The sequence below is a fragment of the Hypanus sabinus genome, chromosome 2, assembly GCF_030144855.1.
Source record: "Hypanus sabinus isolate sHypSab1 chromosome 2, sHypSab1.hap1, whole genome shotgun sequence".
In the NCBI taxonomy this organism is placed as follows: domain Eukaryota; kingdom Metazoa; phylum Chordata; class Chondrichthyes; order Myliobatiformes; family Dasyatidae; genus Hypanus; species Hypanus sabinus.
Window position 1 is genome coordinate 150,117,178 of NC_082707.1, and position 24,108 is coordinate 150,141,285.

General features: G+C 41.7%; 1 protein-coding gene across 1 annotated transcript; it reads right to left on the bottom strand.

Annotated features, from left to right (window-relative positions):
- Positions 1-4,669: 4,669 nt before the first annotated feature.
- On the bottom strand, positions 4,670-8,720 carry LOC132405561 (uncharacterized). The gene is made up of 2 exons (XM_059990471.1): positions 8,646-8,720; positions 4,670-8,368 (listed from the first exon to the last, which is right to left on the bottom strand). Exon 2 carries the CDS (start codon positions 8,202-8,204, stop codon positions 4,815-4,817), a length of 3,390 nt encoding a protein of 1,129 aa, XP_059846454.1. The 5' UTR covers positions 8,205-8,368; positions 8,646-8,720; the 3' UTR covers positions 4,670-4,814.
- Positions 8,721-24,108: the final 15,388 nt, after the last annotated feature.

Consider the following 24,108-nt stretch of genomic DNA (forward strand, 5'->3'; position numbering starts at 1 on the left):
AAATGTAAAACAAATACCACTGGTCTTCAGAGTCAGTTGACTGGACAGTCCAATTACTCAGGAATGTAAGCAGGAAGTGAAGCGTTGTGTTCAAATCTTGGCCAACATTACGAAGGAATGAATGGAGTTAAATGCTATAATAATGAAATGATAATTAGCTGACACATACAGATTTACAAGCGCAATTGTCGTATATGCTACGCTGCCAAATCCGTGGTTGTGACAGTTGGCACCAAAAACATAATAGCACTTGCAGCATTATTCTAGGCCAGAAATGTCGACTGTTTACTCTTGTCCCTAGATGCTGCCTGGCCTGCTGAGTTTCTCCAGCAATTTGAGTGTACTACAATCCTCACTGATTTGAATTGATGCAAGCAACACATTTCACATATATTTTAATGCACATGCAACAAATAAAGCTTGTCAGAATCAGATCTTTCTAGTCTCCGTGTCCTACCTTCATGTTTCTGAAGTCATTTAAATCTCTCCTGTGTCTGATCTACATAGTATAAAATTCTATTTGACATCTATCAAGATCCAATCTCCAGAATTTCTTCTGCAATCCTGTCCATTTCTTTTACAATCTTCATTGAAGCTGTTTTTTAAAGCGTATCTCTTTTATTGAGCATTCACTGCTTCTGTGGATTTTGTTTGATCTGGCACCCTGCCTGTGCTTTTTTACCATGCTGCGCTTGTCTTGTGAGGGGTCAGTAGAATAGCTCAGCCCAGAGGTCTGGATCCTACAGCCATTCTGCAAAGTCGACAGGCTCAAGGTCTAACTCTGATATCTTCCCAATGGCTTGCTATCTTAGACCACTTCAGTTGCCGTGAAATGTCTGTGGAGTCACTCAAAATCAATTCAAATGTATATATTTTTAACAAAAATAACTTCATTCATAATAAAAAATATACAAGAATAAACTGTGCTCATTCTTTTCATTCATGGGCAATGTAATCAGCAGTGTAGTAATTTTTAAATAATAACTGCTTGTGGCCACATGAACTGAAGCACTTAATAATTAAGGGACTACCTCACCCAACCCCTCCCTGACCAGGAGCAGAACACCAGACTATGGGCCTTCCTCACCGAGCCCTTACCTGGGCTGTATCAAGCTTCAGTCCTTCTCCTAGCATGTAAGACCATAAGATATAGGAGCAGACGTAGACCATTTGGCCCACCGAGTCTGCTCCGCCATTCAATCATGTGCTGATCCAATTCTTCCAGTTATCCCCACTCCTCTGCTTTCACCCCATTCCCTTTGATGCCCTGGCAAATCAAGACCCTATCTATCTCTGCCTTAAATACATCCAGTGACTTGGCCTCCACAGATTCTGTGCAACAAATTCCACAGATTTACCACCCTTTGACTAAAGCAATTTCTCCGCATCTCAGTTCTAAAAGGACATCCTTCAATCCTGAAGTTGTGCCCTCTTGTCCTAGAATACCCTACTATGGGAAATAACTTTGCCATAACTAATCTGTTCAGGCCTTTTAACATTTGGAATGTTTTAATGAGATCCCCCCTCATTCTCCTGAACTCCAGGGGATACAGTCCAAGAGCTGCCAGATGTTCCTCATGCGGTAACCCTTTCATTCCTGGAATCATTCTAGTGAATCTTCTATGAACCCTATCCAATGTCAGTATATCCTTTCTAAAATAGGAGCCCAAAACTGCACATAATACTCCAAGGGTGGTCTCACAAGTGCCTTATAGAGCCTCAACATCACATCACTGTTCTTATATTCTATACCTCTAGAAATGAATGCCAATATTGCATTCACCTTCTTCACAACCGACTCAGCCTGGAGGTTAACCTTTAGGGTATCCTGCACAAGGACTCCCAAGTCCCTTTGCATCTCTGCATTTTGAATTCTCTCCCCATCTAGATAATAGTCTGCCCGCTTATTTCATCCGCCAAAGTGCATGACCGTACACTTTCCAACATTGCATGTACTCCTGCAGCATTTTTAACCAAAATGAACTTTATTCAAAATGAAAAAAGTATTTCCCACTGCTGTCTGTATGAATTTTTGTATGTTCTCCCCATGTTAGCATGGTCTCATTGGACCAAAAGGGCCAGTCACCATGTTGTATCTCAAATATATCTAAACTACAGTGATGTATGTTGTTTGCATCAGATCAAATCAGTGAGGATTGAGCCAGGAAGCCTGTAAGTGATACTACACCTCGTACCAACACACTGAAGCACGTCACAACTCATTAACCCTAACCGGTACATCTTTAGAACGTGGGAGGAAACCAGAGGAAGCTTACGTGGTCATGAGGAGACCGTACAAACTCCTTGTGACAAGGACGGGTTTCCACTCATATGGCCCCCTGGTGTGGCACACTACTGCAAGAACTGAGGGGCTTCCTCAACCAACCTGGCCCCTCCCTTTCCAGCAGCAGAAGATCCCATAAATATGGTCCTCCTCCACTGAGCGCTTGTGATGGTGCACCAAGCTTCTGTGTACCCCTGAGCACGTACTCCTGCAGACTGGACTGTGCTGGTTGGCAGCAGTCCTCTATGAACATTTTGATCTGCTGGCACACAAACAAGTTTTGGGCAGAACAAAGGACGTTTTTCATTGAGTTGATGATTCTTCAGTGGCATTTGATGTCTGTTTCTGTGATGTCACAGGGGACAGGCCCTAGATTAGACAGTCCACCGTCATGCAGCAGTTTAGCATGAACCATGACAAAGGCCCTTGCATCTTTCTCCACACCTTCTTTGCAAACCTACAGTCCATAAAGAGGAGAGCAACTATTTTTGTCCCTACAGCAGTGATCTCAGAGACAGTATGTGCTGGAAATGATTTTCTGAGAATGCATGAGGATCTGACTGGGAGCACTCAACTCACTACCAGCCAAGTAAGATCTTGGTGCCTTTTGGTGAGTTCTGGCAATCGGCTTACCCTGAACTTGCCTTTTTAACTCAAGACTGGTGACTCAGCTGAAATTAATGAAGTGGTGGTTCTTCTGAGAGTCATAGCAGAAAGCTGGGACTTGGGATGGACGGTGCATCCCATCCCTCAACTCTGCCCAGGGTTGAGCCTAACTGCAGTGAGCAAACGTGGAAGAACTAAAATCTGATGTTTAGCTTTTACCTGACTTTGCATTTCAGTGCAATGCACAAAAGTCAGAGTGGGACTGATGTGAAGGGTTCTCCAGGCAACCTCCAGCCAGAGGTAAATGCAACCAAGTATCTTCATGAGAGGCTTGGCATCAAATTTGATTGATAATGCTCTGATGAAAAGCTTTGAGCTGTTTTAATACATTGAAGGCAGTGTTGAAATGCAAATTAGTACCTCATTATTATTGAGTCAGACCCCTACTACTCTTTGAGTAACTTTACCATGCAGGCTGCAATGATCCAAGAAGCTCCCTCAACTGCAATTAGTGATTGTCAGTAAACTCTAGCCTAGCCAGCAGCATCTCCACTTCAGGAATGAAGAAATAAAGGAAATAATCATGAACACTATTTTAATTCTTTAAATGAGAGCATTAACCATAAAACCATAAGATACAGGAGCAGAATTAGGCCATTTGGCCCATTGAGCCTGCTCTGCCATTTCATCATGGCTGATCCATTTTACCTCTCAGCCTTAGTCTCCTGTCTTCCCCCCATATCCCTTCATGCCCTGACAAATTTAAGAATCTATTAACTTCTGCTTAAATATACATAAAGACTTCGCCTCCATAGGAGCCTGTGGCAACAAATTTCACAGATTCACCTCTCTCTGGCTAAAGAAATTCCTCCTCATCTCCTTTCTAAAAGGATTCAGTGTCCTTTAGTCTTAGACTCTCCCACAACAGGAAACATTCTCTCCACATCCACTCCATCATGGCTTTTCACCACTCAATAGTTTGCAGTTTAGTCAACCTTCATTGTTCTAAATTCTGTTGAATACAGGCCCAGAGGCATCAAACGCTCTTCAAATGAAAAGCTGTTTAATCTTGGAATCATTTTCATGAATCTCCTTTCAACCCTCTCCAGTTTCAGAATGTCCTTTCTAAGATAAGGGGCCAAATGTTGCTCACAATACTCCAAATGAGGCCTCACTGGTGCTTTGTTAAGTCTCAATGTAACGTTCTCCTTCGGGTGTAACGAACGCCGAATTTAACGTCGAGATAAACCAGTTAATAAGAACCAGATCGCAGTAAGATTAACCATTTACTGTTCACTCTTCACATTAACATATGGTGAAAACTGTTGATAAAACAATACAAGATTGATACAGTATTTGTTCCTTCCTTAATATCACATTTCAAGTGTAAATACTTGCAAAGGTGACTATAACCACATTACACTAAGGTGCAGTATACAGGGAGAGTTTACCTGCTCCATTGACTACTTTAAATACACTTCCATGCAAATTATCCACGACTCTTTAACTAACGAAAGCATAAACATTATCTACCGTCGTTACTTCTAACAGGATCAGCATTAACATCTTAGTTCAATATATCGATTATCTATTAACTTACAGAGTTGCTCTCACTGTGATTTCTCATGCCTGCAAAACTGCTTGTGCTCAGGTGAGCCTCGTGGAAAGCCCCCACCCTCGCGCTAATTTCAAACCGGTGTTTTCCCACAAGACGCGGCGAAACCGGATGTGACGTCATTGCATGCCGATATATTTTACATGCAATGAATATACTTTAAACACTCCTAATTCTAACTAGAAAATACTATTGAATGAATTACTAAGCGAAAATATTATAAACTAAATAACTGTCGTAAAGACAGCACACTCCCCGCTTGACCTTCGTAAGGTCACAATGAGCAGAGTACAAAACTTAGTCTCTTAATCAGTCATTGGGTAGAAGTAGAATAACTTCTGTAACTGGACCTTGGTAAATTTTCACATCGCCTTGGTTGGTAGTCTTCAATTCGATCTTCCTGACATGTCCATCCCCGCTAGGGAATGTAGCAGTGATTCTGGCCATTGGCCTGCTGTTGCGGGTGGCTTGCTTGTCCCTGAGCAGGACTAAGTCTCCAACTTGAAGATTCCTTCGGGGTTCTGTCCACTTTTGTCTCTGTTGCAACAAGGGTAGATATTTCTGTCTCCAGCGGGACCAGAACTGATTTGCCAGAGCCTGGACTTGTCTCCATTGCTTTGTGTACAAATCCTTGTCTGAGAAGTCTCCTGGTGGAGGAGGTGCTCCTGCCTTCTGCGTAAGGAGCGTTGATGGCGAAAGTATAAAGGGGTTTTCTGGGTCAGAAGACACAGGTAGGAATGATTGTGCGTTTATAATGGCTGTGACCTCTGCCATTAGGGTGCACAGTACCTCGTGGGCCAATCGGGTGCGTTGCTGTATCTCAGGTTTCCTTTTCCAGGTTTTCCGTAAGGACGTGAACCGTTTGACTGCCTGCTCTTTGTTATCTGGTGAGCGCTGGCGTGGTTCTCTGATTGGCAATGGGGCAACCCCATTATTTGCTTCATCTCTGAAGACCTTGGTGTCTTTGGTTTTTAAAGAAATGGTATCTTGAGCTGATTGTGCAAGTTTGTTGTCATACTTCGTTAGAGCGAAGACTGACTGGCCCAGCGACTCGTTGCTTGCCTCGCGCTTGTTAACGCCTTGTTGTGCTTCCTTGATGCACGGGACACTCGGGCAGGGTTGAAAGATTGAATGGCGGCCACTCTCTAGCACATTGGTCTTGAGTGTGTTAACCATCGGTTTGTGTACGTCACCGAGACACACCTCTCCTATCACCACCCAGCCCAGATCCAGACGTTGCGCGAAGGGGGCGTTGAGTGGTCCATTGATCTGCTGCCTAACCTTGTGTACCTGGATAACATCTCTTCCTAATAGCAGGAGTATTTCCGCTTTCGGATCCAGTTCTGGGATGTGTTTGGCGATGTGGTGGAGATGCGGCTGGTGTAGTACCGCACTTGGTGTCGGGATCCCAGCGCGGTTATTCATGATTTCATTGCACTCTAAGAGCGGAGGGAGACAGATGACGACTTTACCATCCAGGGACTCGATCTGGATGCCTTCTGCCTTCCTTCCTTGGGTTTCCATGTTGCCTGAGCAAGTTTTGAGGTAGTATGGGAACCGCTCACTCTCAATGTTGAACAATTTAAAGAACTCTGGACTGACTAGTGAACGATTGCTCTGATCGTCCAGAATCACATAGGCTTTGATGGCCTTGTCTTTGGCTCCTTTAGGGTACACCTTAGTGAGGCAGATCTTGGAACAAGAACGACTTGACTGAGCTTGACCGCAAACTTCTGTACAGTTCGTGCTGACAGCTATTGACTTAGAGTGAGCCTCTCCCTCCCCGCCGTCCTGTTGTGGGGGTGAAGGAGCGCTCTCGGTTTGTGGTGACAGGTCGGGATGCATGGCCTCGACGTGATCTGGGCTGCCACATTCCGAACACTTCACGTCGATCGTACACTCTCTGGCGAGGTGAGAGGTTGAGGAACAGCATCTAAAACATATTCTTTTCTCCTTGAGAAGAGCCGTCCTCTCTTCAAGGGGTTTTTCCCTAAACATTCTGCATGCTTTCAGGGGGTGAGGTTTGTTATGCAATGGACAATACTTGCCAGGGTCGTTGTTAGTTGTAAGGGCTTCGGTCTTGAGCACTGACACGGGTTTATCAATGTTGAAAACATTCGAAACGGATCTGCCTGGCTTGGTGTAAATCGAACTGCTTCCTGGACCTACAAGGCTAGGGTCGTTTCGCCTCTTCGCCTCCTTGCACACAAACCTAGTGAGGTGCTTAAAGGGAGGAAATCGACCATCGTGGTCTTCCTTGTACTCTGAGGCAACAGTCAGCCACTTGTCCTGCAGCCCAAATGGAAGTTTGTCCACAATTGGTCTAATCCCGGATGGAGTATCTAGGAATACTAGACCAGCTGAATAGCCATCTTCTTTGGCGCCTTGGATCTCCATGAGTAAATCTCCGAATTCTCTTAACTTAAAGTGATCTTTGGCTGACACCTTAGGAAAGTTTTCCAGACGTCGATATAGCGCCGCTTCAATAATGTCGGGGGCCCCATATCTCTCCCAAAGTCTCTCCCATGCTTCGCTTAAGGCTAGCTCAGGTTTGTTGATGTACACTGAACGCATGCGTCTCACCTGGTCGCGTGATTCTTTCCCCAGCCATTTCGCCATAAGGTCCAACCTTTGGGTTGCACTGAGCTGGACCCCGTCAATCACGTTGGTGAATGTGGAGAGCCAAGCACGGTAATTTTCGGGTTTATCGTCAAACTGGTACAGTCCCGAAGTGACGAGATCCCGTCGTGCTAAATACTGCAGCGTGGGATCGGCTGCAAGCGGCATGCGGGCTGGAGAAGTACGTTGACGCCTATATGACTGAGAACGCACGTTTCTCATGGAATTTGCCATCCTGGATTCAACCTCCGCGTCTCTTCGCATCGAACTTTGTAACTTTGGTGTCAAAGTATATCGGTTGTCAGCTCTTTCATTCTTGACTTCATCGCGGGGCCGCGAGGGTAAATTCTCTTCCTCGTAGCTGGGGAAGTTATCGAATAGGTATGGAGAGGGGAGACGGGCCTGCCTGTCTGCTTGATATTGTACATAGTCGCTCGTGCGTTCCAGTCTGGTCCTTTCTAAAGCAGAACTTGTTTCGGTCAGATCACGCGACCCTTCAGCTTCTTCTATGTACTCTGCTTCCACCATGGCAGCTTCTCCTTCTCTTTCTAGCTGCAGCACATGCAACTCTGTCGATATTTTTGTCATTTCCAACTGGGTTTCGGCTTCTCTGGCAGCCTCTTCTCTTTGTCTGGCAGCCTCTTCGGCTTCTCTGGCGGCCCTTTCTTTCTGGATTTCGGCTTCTCTGGCAGCCTCTTCTCTTTGTCTGGCGGCCCTTTCTTTCTGGATTTCGGCTTCTCTGGCAGCCTCTTCTCTTTGTCTGGCGGCCCTTTCGGCTTCTCTGGCGGCCTTTTCTTTCCGGATTTCGACTTCTCTGGTGGCCTGTTTCATTTTCAAAACTGCTTCTTGTTTGGCGTAATGCAGTCGCATCTTGGCGGCTTCTGCCTTGGCTCTTGCCTGTGTGGACTTACTTGATGTTGTTCTACTGCCCTTGTCGCTGGGCGCCATCGACTTGATCCCGGATCGAGCTGACATTGCAGCACTTGGAACACCTGATAACGCCCGGGTAGGCTTACTTGATGTCGGTTTACTGCCCCTGTCGCTGGGCGGCGTCGACTTGATGCTGGATTGAGCTGACATTGCAGCACTTGAAACACCTGATAATGCCGCTTTTTCACTGTAACGTTCTCCTTCGGGTGTAACGAACGCCGAATTTAACGTCGAGATAAACCAGTTAATAAGAACCAGATCGCAGTAAGATTAACCATTTACTGTTCACTCTTCACATTAACATATGGTGAAAACTGTTGATAAAACAATACAAGATTGATACAGTATTTGTTCCTTCCTTAATATCACATTTCAAGTGTAAATACTTGCAAAGTGACTATAACCACATTACACTAAGGTGCAGTATACAGGGAGAGTTTACCTGCTCCATTGACTACTTTAAATACACTTCCATGCAAATTATCCGCGACTCTTGAACTAACGAAAGCATAAACATTATCTACCGTCGTTACTTCTAACAGGATCAGCATTAACATCTTAGTTCAATATATCGATTATCTATTAACTTACAGCGTTGCTCTCACTGTGATTTCTCATGCCTGCAAAACTGCTTGTGCTCAGGTGAGCCTCGTGGTGAGCCCCCACCCTCGCGCTAATTTCAAACCGGTGTTTTCCCACAAGACGCGGCGAAACCGGATGTGACGTCGTCGCATGCCGATATATTTTACATGCAATGAATATACTTTAAACACTCCTAATTCTAACTAGAAAATACTATTGAATGAATTACTAAGCGAAAATATTATAAACTAAATAACTGTCGTAAAGACAGCACACTCAACATTACATCCTTGCTTTTGTATTCTAGCCCTCTTGAAATGAATGCTGACATTGTACTTGCTTTCCTCACCACAGACTCAACCAGCAAAGTAAACCTTAGAGAACCCTGCACACGGACTCTCAAATCCCTTTGCGCCTCAGATTTTTGTACTTTCTCTCCATTTAGAAAATAGTCAACCATTTACTTTCTTCTACCAATGTGCATGACCATACACTTCCCAGCATTTCAGAAGATTCAGGAATATTTAACAATAATTTACTCTTTTTTTTGCCTTCAGTATATCCCAGGGTAATTTTAAATGCAAAGCTCAAATATAATACAACTGAAAGTGCCCTTCAGGAGTGATATAAGTATTCAATATATAAACTGTATAATTGTGCAAGGCTGCAAGGAAGTACAAGTCAGATCTAGCCATCATGTTGATGAGAGTTAACTTTTCTACTGCAGCCTTATTTCATGTTGTGACAGGATGATAGCTTTAAAAAAAAGATGAATTCTTGATTTTGAAAAAATCAGATTTTTTTGCACATACAGCTTCAGGTTTTGCATTTAATAAAAACCATAACATTATTTTAATGATTGCCGCAAGGTGCAGTCACGATGAACCTTCACTCTTAATCAGATCTTTTGGGGTCATGATAATAAACATAAGTTTAGTAAAGGTGCCCTCAAATGGGAAGTCTAAAGGGAGGAGTAGGGAAATGTTACGGCAGAATCTCAAAGACCTCCCATCCTGTTGGATCGTTGACATTAAAAACATACTTTCTAAATTTTTAATTTTTAAGCGAATGTACTCAAGGAATCAGATATAAAGCAGTTTTTGCTCTTCAGCAAAGAGAATATTTAGATTATAACAAAGCAGGGGGTGAATAGGCTCCTCTCTCAAATAACATGGAGTGTGTGGTGAAATGATGCATTTTGTATTATATTCATGAAAATATGTCATTCCCTTTGAAATATAAGAATATCAATGTGATGTCTTGTGGCAAAGATTTTACAATGTGAAAATGAGAGAGTGCATGGTTAAATACTCTCTGATACCAGCTTGATCAGGTATTGGTAGAACAAAAGTGAAATGTATAGGGCAGTATTTTGCCCTCCATTGTTATCTATGAACTCTTTTTCTACCCCACATGAATGCATTTATAATATTCACACATTCCATACATGCATTAAAGGTGTTAATACAGCGTGACCCATTATACTGTTTATATATTTCTAATGTTATGCCATAGAAATGCAAAGTCCTGATTAAGAGTTTTACTGCTATGCTGTAGGCATTTCATTTCAGCAGTTTTGTCAGAGCAGTCTGCTTTTAGCATGTTTCGATTTGAAGCATGCTAAAGATAAGAGGCTATATTGTTCAAATCAGGAATACTGTGTCAGCCAATCAGGAAGGTGGAATTGGAAGACGGTTTTAGAGAATGCTGTGATGAACACTGATGTGGGTTGAGATCTTTTTGGTGGGGCTGGGGGAAGACAGGAGGAAAGATAGCTGAGGATGCCACCCCTGTTGCACAAGGTGCTTTGTGCAGATGAATGGCTTCAAGGAGGAAGGACCAATACCTCCGTGGGGGTGCCTGTTGGTTCAAGGTGGATTTTGAGTAACATTTGGAAGGTAGTGTATGCTTTCACAGAGTCTGTGGGTCCAGTGCCTGAGTTAAAGACAACTTCAAGATTAGATCAAACTTATGTGCACATTTGGATTGGGTTAACTGTTATGGGCCTTTTGTAATTTTTTTCTTTTTCTACTAACTGTTTGACAAAGCAAAAATTTGTAAATATACTTCATAATTGTATGCATTGTATGATCTGTTATTTCTTGCCAACAGCTAATTGCATGTGGACAGTATTTTTACAATATTCACGCTGATCGGGCTTCAGGCGGTCAAGACATCCCGGAACTCCAGTCTGGTGAGACTCAAGTCATACCAACCCTGGATGCAGGAAGTTTGAGAAAGGTGGTGTTCTCACTGCTGAGTTCAGTACCTGTTATAAATGACCAGTAAAAAGGGGTTTCATATCAGTCACAGGGTATAAAATTGAGCCAATGTGTGACTCCAATTTGCCAATTGAAGTGTCCATTAATCGCTGTCTAAAGCATCAAGGAAGATTGAGAAATTGAGATGAATGTGGAAGGAGAACGCGAGTTCATCGCCGACTGCCTGCCAGAAAAGGAGTTGGTGAGCAGCTTATCGCTGCATGGCTTGATGTGGCAGGTGGGTTGGGCCTCTCCATGTTTGTATGGTGTCCCTCTCTTCCGATGACGTTGGTGGATATTACCACGGTTCAGGACTATTGTGTTATGGACTGTGGATTTTTTCAGACCTATAGTTTTTATTTTCTGTTGCCTGTTCCTTTTCCATTTTGTTGTGTAAAGGGAGGGATTTTGGGGTTTGATGTACTTACTGTATTCTGTTAGTATTTTTGTGCAGGAGAGGGGTTGATAAGGACGTTCTTGATGTGGTATGTGTGGGAGAGGGGGATATGGGGGTCAATGTTCTTGTCGCATTTTGTGCGGGTGGTGGGGATTTGGGGGTTGGATGATTGGGATACCATTTGTGTGTGTGTGTGTGTGTGTGTGTGTGTTGGGGGGGTTGATGTTTCTCTCTGAATGACTTTCATGTTCTTTCTTTGCTTCATGGCTATCTGGAGAAGATGAATCTCAGAGTTGTATACTGCATACATAATTTGATAATAAAAGCACCTTTAAACCTTTGAAATTCAGTCTCATCCAAATGTATTTTTATGGTGCACCAAATGTTATATAGTTACAAAAGTTGTGGCATGTGTGATTGGTCTTATGTTGGTGAGGGCCTAGCAGCAACATGCAGACCAGGAGGATTACGATGACAGTCAGCTGAATTGGTACAGCCACTGTTAGTCTAGGAACTGAACTCGAACATGGCTGCACCAAGTCATGGCGGAACACAACAGCAACAGTAAAAGTGTCCCACGAATGCTACTTAAAGGGGTCATTCAATATTTGTGCTCGATTTGCTTCATGATTTTGATTGTTCAATACTTTTCTGATACAGCTAAGGCTTTTAAAATTTCCAATGTGGTAAGTAAAGCATTTGGATTCCTGTGTTTTATAAGCTGTACAGTAGAAAAGCAGAGTTTCAATATTGAATCCTGATAAAGCACCGGTTAAGCTACAATTTATGAATTGTATCTAGTTCTGGTCACCTGACAGTAGAGAGGATTTGAAGATCTTAGAGAGGGCACATAAAGATTTATCAGAATGGCACTAAAGCTGAAAGATTATAATTCAAAGGTTAGATTGGACAAGTTCGCCCAGGAAGATGAGCTCAAGAGAAGTGGTGTTTTAGAAAAATCAAGATTCTAGTGAATGTTTCAAGGATGAGGATACATATGCTGGAATTGATGGAGATGAGGTACAGACGTTGTGCAGAGTGTTCATGGATCAGGAACTTGCTTTCTGTAATAATTAATCTGCAATTTCAAAACAGGATTAAATAGGAGGAGCACAGTGCATCAACAGACTGGATGGCCTACTTCAGAAATGAAGTACATGTGGTCTATATGGACTTCAGTAAGGCCTTTGATAAGGTTCCTGTGGTTGGCTGCTCTGGATGGTTAGATCACGTGGAATCGAGGGTTAATTGGATATACAACTGGCATGATGGCAGAAAGTAGAGGCTGATGGTGAAAACGTTTCTCAAGTTGAGGCCCATAACTATAGGTGTGCCTCAGAGTCAGGGTTCAGAGCTAGGCCCATTGCTGTTTGTTATTCTATATCAATGAATTGTATAAGAATGCGCAAGATATAGTAAGTAAGTTTGCAGATGACACTAAAATAGGTGGTGTAGTGGACAGTGAAGAAGGCTATAAGAAATTAAAGGGAATCTTGATCAGTTGAATAATTGTACCAAGGAATATCAAATGGAGTTTAATTCAAGTAAGTGTGAGGCGATGCATGTTGGAAAGTAAAATCCAGGTACAACTTTAACAGTGAATGGCAGGGCCTTAGGGAGTGTTGCAGAAAAGAGGAAGCTGGGAGTACAAGTTCACTGAAAATGGAGGAACAGGTAGAAAGGATGGTGAAGAAAGCTTTTGGCCATTGAGTATAAAAGTCATGGAGAAATTGTACAGGAGCTGGGTGAGACCCCATTTGGAATACTGTGTTCAGTTTTGGTTACCCTGCTATATTTAAACTCACCTGGATTAGCCCACCTGTCAAAGCGATGTACTGAGGTGTGGTCACTGTGTATGCAGACAGCTTCATGGAGCCACAGGTGGGAGCTCGGTGGCAGGTGGGGACCAAAGGTGAATGAGCTGCCCCTGGACGGAGCATGACAAGCCCACCACCAGAGTTGCTACCCCTCCCTGGACACCCCATACACCCCAAGAAGGTAGAGCTGCAAAGGTCCATGGAGAGCAAAGGCATGACAAGGCATAAAGGCATCATGGCAATCCACTGTAGCCGAGGAAATCTCCAGTCATGACAATTTTTAGTACCATTGGGCCAAGACTTTGGAAGCCGAGAGAGTGGAACTGGCCCAGTGCAATGGCTTTTTCACTACAAAACTCTTCCCGCACAGGTTTACATCATTGTTGGAAAACAACAGGCAACCAACACACATATTATATCATGTGGGGCGTGTGTATGGTGATTGCACTTTATTTTTCCAGAGGAAGGAAGTCAAGAACTACAGTAAGAGGGGATTTAATCAGCGCTTGAGAGGCAACATTTTATACGTAGGTGGAGTGAGCAGCCAGAGGAAGTGGTTGAAGCAAGTATAATAACGGATATTTGGATGGGGCTCCTGGGTCAGCATGGGCCACTTGGTGTGAAGGGTCTACTTCTGTGTTGTGTAACTCAATGAGCTCAATGGACGTTAATAAGACAATTTATATGATATTCCACACCCTGGGAATTACGGCTTTGTACACTTTTAACACGATTCAGCATCTTTCATCTGTGAAGCAGATGTCTGCATTATCCACGCCCTGAATGGATTTTGTTGATGGCTTTTCACTGTCTTTTGTGAAGCGTGAGGTGAGGTACTTCTGCAATGGGGTTTGGGATAACATATTTGTAACCTGCATTTGTTCTCTTCGTTCTCTCCCCTGTTCCTTCGAAATGTCGGTTTGTTTTTGCAGCACAGATGTTGACAGCTCTCCCAGAACGTTTGTGTGGCCGATTTGTGAAGTCTTTGTGAATGGGGTAAGTTTGCTATTCATGAAACTTCCCACTTTGTAGAGGCTGTTGGAAATACAGCCGACTGACAGGTGAGGCGCTTGGATCAGACTGGGTGCTGCTGGTCCCAGTCATCATTTGCATGGTGGCATTTATCAATACATCTCTGTTTGACCTACAACAGTGCAGGATCAGGAGGTGCTCCGGATTTCTGCAGCAGGGTATGCATTGGCCTATGCTGAAATGAAGGGTATTCGAGCCTTCTTGGTGACATTCTACCAAGTTCCCTGAACGGGTCCACCCCTCTCATTGCAGTTTTAGTTAGATGAGGACGATTTACGTGAGAGTTCTGTCTATGGTGGCAGCCAGGTATTTAGGATGAAGCTACCAGATAAGCTGCCTTCTGCGGAAGGAAACCTTTGGTTCTTTCCCAGCATCCTTGTTGTTCAGATGAAATGTTGACATCAATATCTTGTCTGAAGTGGGCCAGAAGCAACAGGTTTGGTAATAGCCATTCCAATATGTGCATGGCTCTTTGAACATCTTTGCTTTTTCTAGAGCTAACAGTGAAATGTTGTTAACAAAGATAAACATTCAGTATTTATTGTAAGGCATATCTGCTGTATAGTTGTTGAGAGCAGCTGATGCAAGTACAGACCCTGTGGCAAGCCAGTGTTGAGTGTTTATGTTCAGCTGCTCTTGTTGCTAAGAGAGTGTGGAACTTACATTTTCCTGCAGGGTGTAATAATCCTGGTAATTTTGTGACACAGGTTGATCCTTCAAAATTTCAGTAGTAGGCCATCAGGCTTGGCAATATTCTAAGCCTATAAATCTATCAAGTCAGCTCAAGTTTTCATTCACCCTACAATCCTTTCCTTAGAGGGCCTCTGCTAAGGTGTCAGAAGAGCAGAGATTACTGAGTGGGCTAGATTTTCGAAGAAGGAGGATGAATCAATGCTCTCCGTTGATGGATAAGGCCACTTTAAATCCACAGGGAGTAATTTTCAGAGCTATTAGTGATATGCTTTGTAGCTCTGAAACATTAAATTAATTCAGTGAAAACATGGAGTCCAGGAATGTAGGCCTAGCTTCATCTTTACTTTAAGCGAGGCTTGCAAGACGTATGCAATTGACGTATTTTTACATATAACCTGTATTTAATTATTCATCAAGAATGATTAATTGAACTATATATATGTAAGATTACTCAAATATAACTGAAATATTAAATCACTACAATTAGTACATCAGTAATAGTTGCTCACTGAAAGCAGTCACCTGCTCCAACCGCAAATACCTTTCAGAGCATGGCATTTATTGTTCTGCTGGTTACTTGGAGGAGCCATGGTCATGTATTGGTTTACTTCCAGACTGGAGATGAAGTGGTTTAGAGTAGTGTTTCATTAACAGCCTCGAGGCATAGCTGATGTTTACTACAATGATTCCACCAGATACTCTATCTAGCTACATAGACTGTCCTACAGGATTGAGCAGGTCTCATCTCCTCTCCACTTCTGTGAATTCAGAAGAGAGCTTAATTGCCCCTTTTCAGACAACAGCTGCTACTGTGAACACAAGGCATTGGAAGGAATACAGACCTCTCTTTAGGGCAAAGGGATACACATGCTTCATTTCCCAGTTCCTACATATCAAAGGCAGAATGTACCACAAGCAAAAGTGAGTCATTGCCTCCAAGTTAGACTCCCTCCTGAATAGAGCATATATCACGATTGCTTTATTGATGGTCAGTTGAAATACTGATGACAGCATTTTAATTTAATGTGAAGGTTACTGAATGTTTAAGCAAGCAAAAGAATAGGTAATAAATATGAGCCCTGAAACTCACTGCTGATAGGTAATGTTCAAGTCAATGGAATGAACGAATAAACTCCTCTTGGGCTTCCAGCCGGGTACAGGAATCAGTTATAACGGACATTTCAATAACAAACTCTGCCATCTTCATCAGGGATGATGCCTGGGCACGTCCAGTCCAATGGTATCTATACCACCATGGTCCGTCCCTCCTGATTGGTTAGTCCTCATCCGATCATATTTCTGCTCTCCCACCTTGTTTACAATCAAATTCCAGTTCTTACTTAGAGTAAGCTGTAAAGCCACTGGTGCAGCACAGTAGTTGTATGCTGTTGTAGTCAATCCTACAGCCATAGCAACTGCAGAGTTCTGCAATCATCAGTTTCTCTGGGTAACACAAATGGATTCACCGCAACTGTTTCTTGATGAGGGTTTCCACCACATGTCCTGTCTGGCTGATATACGCTGCTCCGCATTAACAGAGAATCCTGGAAATGCCAGCCAACTGAAGTCCCAGGTCATCTTTGACCCACATAAGTTGTGATTTAAGCTTCCTTACGGGTTTATGGATAGTATTTCTTCAGAATCCTGGTGAAGTATAGGGAAGACAGGCCTGGTAAAGGAAACTATTGAAATAAAACTAAAGGAAAAGAATTTTAACAAAGACGAAAGTCTCGCTCTAAGTAAGAACTGGAATTTGATTGTAAACAAGGTTGGAAAGTGGAAGCTTGATTGGAATAGGACCAACCATCAGAAGGGATGGACTACAGTGGTATAAATACTGTCGGACTAGAAATGCCCAGGCATTTGTCATCAAAATGTCAGTTATAATCAATATTTGTACCCGGCTCTAAGCCTGAGAGGAGTGTATTCGTCATACACGTGGGGAAAATACGAGATCCTTTTTCCATGGAATGGATTTCAGAAGCATAGTATAATGAGCCAATTCTATTAGAAAAGGCGTGTAGTAATATCAATCAGAGATGACCTTCTCTGCTGCCACTTGATCAGCATATTAAACAGCCCTAAGACAATTGTATTTAGAACAACAGTGGAGGTACTGAATCATGTGTCTCTGTTTATTTATATCAAACACAACTGAAAACACACCTTTCCCAAAGGAAATACAATCAGAGTCATTTCCAAATCATGTCACATTAATTCAGAAATTTGTCTGGGCACTTACCGGCATGAGTTGCATTTGCCCTGTCAGATGTTATTCTCCATGCATGCAATGCTTCATTTGGAGTTCTGTGAAGGAAGTTTTGAACCAGGAGTGATTGCAGTTGGTCATCCTCAGTTGTAGGAATGCTAGTTTGGATTGTGATTCCTCTAAACTGAGTTTATCCTTCATAAAGCAAGTACGCTTCCCACCCAACTAACCTGACAAAGTAGAAAAATGTCATCATCCAATCAGTTCAGTCCTCCCTGATCTCTAGTTGCTCCTGGTTCTAGTTCCAAAACTCAACAATCACTGCTCCATCACTCCAATATTGCATAAATTCCTCTGGGACAACTACCATAACCCCCTAATCCTGATCTCCAGTCCTCAATTACACAGAGATGCTGATCTCCACCCAACTGACCACTTGACTTCGTATCCTGAGTTCAAAGAGTCAAAGAGTAATACAGCATGGAACTGATAGTTTAAGTCAGTCCTTTTTGCTCACATTTGGCCTGTATCCATAGACATGAGACATAGACCCAGATTACCTTTTGGATTGCTGAGAATGGCTCTGCAACGGAAAGGGGAGAGCCTGCCACTGTGCCTGGAGAATGTTACCCAGATATTCTGTCTTTCGAATATGCACTAGGACTACAGACTTTTTGCAGTCTTATAGTTTTTTTTTATTTTCTGCATTTTTTGCCTTATCTTTCTCATTTTTTTTTTATGTGCAAGAAGGGGTATTTGGGTGTTGATGATGGTGCTGCCTTTCTTTTCTTTCTTGGTTTCATGGCTTCTTCTTCTTGTCTGTTGGCATTTGGCATCCAGCTTAATGGTGCATTACCGCCACCTTCTGCTCTGGGGTGTGGATCAGATGATAAGACTTACATTCTACTTGCATTCTATTGAGTATAAGAGTTGGAATGTAACGGTGAGATTGTATAAGACATTGGTGAGACCGAATTTGGAGTATTGTGTGCAGTTTTGGTCACCTAATTACAGGAAGGATATTAATAAGATTGAAAGAGTGCAGAGAAGGTTTACAAGGATGTTGCCGGGACTTGAAAAACTGAGTTACCGAGAAAGGTTGAATAGGTTAGGACTTTATTCACTGGAGCGTAGGAGAATGAGGGGTGATTTGATAGAGGTATATAAAATTATGATGGGTATAGATAGAGTGAATGCAAGCAGGCTTTTTCCACTGAGGCTAGGGAAGAAAAAAAAAGTCATGGGTTAAGGGTGAAGGGGAAAAGTTTAAAGGGAACATTCGGGAGGGCTCCTTCATGCAGAGAGTGTTGGGAGTATGGAATGAGCTGCCAGATGAAGTGGTGAATGCGCGCTCACTTTTGACATTTAAGAAAAACTTGGACAAGTATATGGATGAGAGGGGTTTGGAGGGATATGGCCCAGGTCCAGGTCAGTGGGACTACGCAGAAAAATGGTTTGGCACAGCCAAGAAGGGCCAAAAGGCCAGTTTTTGTGCTGTAATGTTCTATGGTTCTAAATCACTTCATCCATACACACACACACACACACACACACACCACCCCCCCCCCCCCCCAATCTACACTTTATTCTTCCTACTTTGGCCGTCCTAGTACCTTATTCCTGCTTATCCATCATATTCATGGCTACCTGGAAAGGAAGAATTTCAAAGTTATATTCTTTAATAATGAATGAACCTTTGAATCTTTGATTGGGCCTTATTCAAATCTTAATTTCCTCAGTCAGAACAATCATAGATTAGACTCCAAATATTTGAATCCACTTTCCCTCTTGAGATCCTCATCCTGGCACTAACTATTAGCATCCCACAAAAACCAACATTCCACCCCTCTCCTCTGCTCCTCCCTGCAGTCAGCCTTAGTCTAGACACCGTATTTCCCTTCATGAATAAGGAAAGGTGCAGAGGAGTGTTTCATTAACAGCCTCGAGACACAGCTGCTGCTCACTATAGTGATTCCAGCAGATACTGCATATAGCTACGTAGACAGTCCTACAAGACTGAGGATATCCCACCTCCTCTCCATTTCTGTGAATTCAGAAGGGGCTGAAGGATGCGAAGTTTGGGATTGGCTTCTCTAAGCTTCTACTATAAAACTTAAGGAGCTCTGCGTCCTTCTGGATGCTTCTCTTGGCTCAAAGGCCAAGGATATATATTTCTCAAGGAAACTTGGGACCTTTTTGAAGTATTTTCTCTGTATCTTAGAAATCTGTTCACTTGAACCTTGGGGCATTAGGTTTGTGGAAGAACTGATTCACCATAGTCACAAACCCAATGCTGGGAATGTTGACCAAGGAGAGAATGCAGACACTGATTCACCTGCCCTGGTATCATAAATTGCCAGACTATCATTTACCTGCATTATGATGGTACACTTAGCTAAAAATCATTTCATCCTCAGTCAGGAGTGAATTTGTGAGGTACATGCAACATTCTGCCATCACTTCAAATGGAGAATGGAATTTCATGCAGACGTTTAACTAAATTTTAAAATTAAGTTGAAGTATATCACGATTGCTTCCTGTTGCCTATCAGAACAATTATAGATACACTTCAGTAAAACACTAAATGAATTTAGTCTAGATAAAGCTCATAGCTACCATTAAGAGAGAGGTACAAGACCCTAAAGGTTCACATTCAGTGTTCACCCACCAACCACCCCCCACCATCAGACTTCTGAATGGTGTAAGAACACATAAACACTATCTCACTATTTTCTCTTTTATTACACTATTTATATTTTATATACGAGGGGCGATTGATAAGTTTGTGGCCTAAGGTAGAAGGAGTCAATTTTAGAAAACCTAGCACATTGATTTTACCTGCATTTACACATTTAGTCCAGCGGTCATGAAGCATGTGGATCCTTCTTTGTAGAAATCAATGTTTTTAACCTCCAAGAGTGTTCCACAGCAGGGACGATTGATAAGTTTGTGGCCTACGGTAGACGAGGATGAGTTATTAACTTCAAACATTCTGCATTTTCATTCAAAGAGTTGACCTGCACATGCAAGTAACGAGAGCTGTATAACTCATCTCCTTCTACCTTAGGCCACGAACATATCAATCATCCCTGCAGTGGACCACCTGGAGATCCAGGATGCTCTCGTTACATGCACATGTAGTTCAACTCTTTGAGTGATGATGCAGAAAGTGTGAAGTTAATAACTCATCTCCTACCTTAGGCCATGAACTTATCAATCATACCTGCTGTGGACACTTTCTGGAGGTCCAAGATCTGTATGCTCCATAACCACTGGACTAAGAGTATAAATGTAGGAGGAGACTATGTTGAAAAATAAACGTGTTAGTTTTTCTAAAATTGACTCCTTCTACTTAGTCCACAAACTTATCAATCGCCCATCGTATTCTTATTGGAATTTTCAGTGACTTTTATGTCTTGCACTGTACTGCTGCTGCAGAACAACTTTCATGACAGATGTCAGTGATAATAAACCTGACTCTAATTCTAATTTTAAAGCCCTGAGAAGCTACTGGTATCAACTTTAAACAAATTAAAATCAGGACCAAACAATCTGAGGGAGCTACTTTAGATCTAATATTTATTAAAGCTTAAACCAGCAAAGTACTCAGAAATCTCTTGATTCAGTTTACCTGCCTTGATTTCTTAGAGTTTATATTAAAGACTGCATTTAATAATAATATTTAATAATATTTGGTTTATTTGGCAGGGGTTTATGGGCGGCATGAACAATTTTGCAGAATGCAATATCTTTCACAGATAACTTTTCAATGGCTGTTGAGGAAGCATCCATCTAGAGCTGCAGATATAATTGTTCTTCTTTTCCATTCTGGTCCTTTAATGTTCCCTATTTGCTTTTGGTGCATAGTATTCTTTATCAGCCTTTATTATTATCCTTAGTCTTGTCATTGTAGTTTAGAGATACATTTAGACTAGCTGTTTGCAAGTTGGCTGATGCAAGCATGACTGATAACTGCAAGTTATCTCGATACCTTAACTGCCAGCTTCATGTTCCTACCTTTGCCCAATCAATGTACAGTACTGAAAGTTCTCAATAACCCCCTAAGTATACAGTGGAAATGGTTTCTGAATTATTTGTGCAGGCAGCACGTCCCAGTTGCAACACCTTGGTGCTCATCACAATAATTTAGTTGAGGGTTTCTTGCCAATTAGTTAACTTCGGGTCAAGTAACTTGCTGGAAGTAGTCCCTGGGCAGTTTGGGGACAGCAGGAAATGCAGGGCTCCTGTTCTCCCTGTTCCACATCAAACTTGGTTTTATGCCTTGGCACAGGTTGATAGGGTGTTTAAGAAGGCCTATGGCATGCTTGCCTTTATTAGTCAGGGCATTGAGTTCAAAAATCAGGAAGTTATGTTGCAGTTTTATAAAGCTCAAGTAAGATTGCATCTGGAGTTTTGCACACACTTCTGGTGGCCTCATTATTGGAAGGATGTCAAGGCTTTGGAGAGGGTGTGCAAGAGATTTACCAGGATGCTACCTGGACTAGAGGTCATGTACAATAATGAGAGGTTGGACAGACTTTAGTTGTTTCTCTGAAGCAGCAGAGGCTGAGGGGAGATCTGATAAAATATTGTAAGATCATGAGAGACATAGATAGAGTAGACTTCCTCAGGTTGAAGTGTCTAATACTAGAAGGCATGCATTTAAGGCAAGAGGGGGTAATTTCAAAGGAGATGTGAGGGTCTAGTGTTTTGACACAGATAGTGGTGGGTGCCTGTAATGTGCTGCCTGAGGTTCTGGTAGAGGCAGATACATTAGGGGCTTTTAAGAGACATTTAGAAAGGCACCTGAAAATGGAAGGATGCAGATATTTAGAAGGCAAAAGTGTTTAGTTTAGTTGGCCATTTGATTACTATTTTAATTAGCTCAGCACAATATTACGCCTGTTTCTGTGCTGTGTTGTTCCATTTTCTATGTTTTATGTTCTATGATGATGGTGGTTCCACCTGCAGTTGCTCCAACCTCTGGATAAGTTAAAGCTGGTGATATTATCTTATGCATCCTTCAGGTGACTGCTCCAATGTCTGAAAAATAGGCAGGCCTTTCATCAAGTTGAGCACAGTAAGTTTGTGTTTGAAATTGTTCCTTGATCCACCCAGTTCCACCCACACAGTACTTGGCAGTACAAAATTTGGAAAGTTACGAACACTTTCTTCCTCTCTGCCAACAGATTTCTGAACAGCAATGAACCAATCCTTGCACACTACCTCACTATTTTTCGTTTGTTTATTTAAGTATTTATTTAATTTATTTTTAATATACTGTTTATATCCTTGTTGTAATTTATATTGTTTTGTATGTATTGCAGAGTACTGAATCTACAAAACAACTGATTTCATCACGTACAGTATGTCAGTGGTATTAATTCTGATTCTGTCTTTTAGGTCCACTGCGAATCAGCCACTTTATTTTACTGTTTCAAGTGTTACCGATTCTCCAAGACCAAAAACATTTAAACAATTTTGTTTATTAAATTACAGTTCAAACTTTGTTGGTTGCACTCTTTTCTTTGCATATGATGGAAATAATTAAGTGTATTATTGATACTGCATTTTATACATGTTTGGTGTTTTAGAATAAAACTGAATTTCCCCACAGATTTTTACAAAGGAAATTACATTATAAAATCCATCTTGATTTGGTGGAGTGGAAGTTGTGATACACATCAGTAAAACATGAGGTAAATGGAATTTATGCTACAGTCCAAAAATCCATTATAGTTTCATTTCCAAAAGCTATGAAACACTTCATACGCCACAGTTATTTCCAATAAATAATTAGGTTTTATAGATTGCTTCCCTTTTCAGGATAATACGATCCAGAAAATACATATTTCTCCTTCACTTCAGAGGAAAGATATAACGTAATAAATTTTTCACCATAACATGTAGAATCATAAAAGTGTGTGCATTGTTCAGTGGCTGCTGCAGACCATATAAAAAATGAAAAGAAAGAACTTGCATTTATGTAGTACCGCTCATGAACTCAAGACAATTCTGTGCTCATTGGCACCTGTGAAGTATCTTTTTGAATTGAACTGTGTGTTTCGAAGTAGGAAAATCAGAAACTGCATTGCATACACTCAAACAATAAAAATGAAACAGCTCTGGTTGGGGGATAAGTATCAGACAAAATCAGATGGAAATCCCCTTGATTGTATTTCAAATACGCTTGCAAGAAAATAAATCTCAGGGTAGTGTATGGTGGCATACATACTTTGGTAACATTTTCCTTGAACTTTGCAATGGGATTGTGAGATCGTTGATGAAAGGTCTGGTCCTAATGAGGTGTCTCGGCCTGAAATGCCAACTGTTCATTCATCTCCATAGATGCTGCTTGTTCTACTGAGTCACTCCAACATTGTGTGTGATGTTGTGGGATATTTTACTTGAACCTGAGGGAACAGATAAGCTTTGATTTGATGATCTAAAACTTGTAGTCAGCTGTACCAGGAATTTGTATTGGCACACAAAATAGTAGAATGATACTTACTTTCTACCAAATTTTCATTCGTGTTAATATCAGAGCTAACTATACAGATACTATGGATCCAAAGTCAAAATTCTTAAGGGGATTTCAAATTGAAACCTAAAATAAACCATAAAGTGTGAGGTGTTGTTTTGGTTCAGGACTGAGAACCAGTCTTAATCCAGTAAAAGAAAAACATAGCATAGTTTTGATTTAAGATATCCCAACAATATTGTTTGCATTATTATAGATAATTTAAGCTAATATTAGATGTTTTTAATATTTACAATTTAAAGTTAAAAAGAGAAATTATGTGCTTATTGTTATGTTGAAAACACAATGATCCCTTCCAAAGGTTTATATCAATGGTAAATCAGTTCCCTTCCCATGTCTATTGCATCTACTCATTTTGCCCATATAGCTAATCTTGTCTGATATATGCTTTGAAATTACTGTGGTTTCTATTTGCCATAGACCTAGCTAGTGTATTGGCCTATTGTTGCAATTGTTGGAAACATTTTGCCGCAAGATATGGCACTGAGTGGAGAGGGAACTGGCCAGTGTCAATAATCTTTA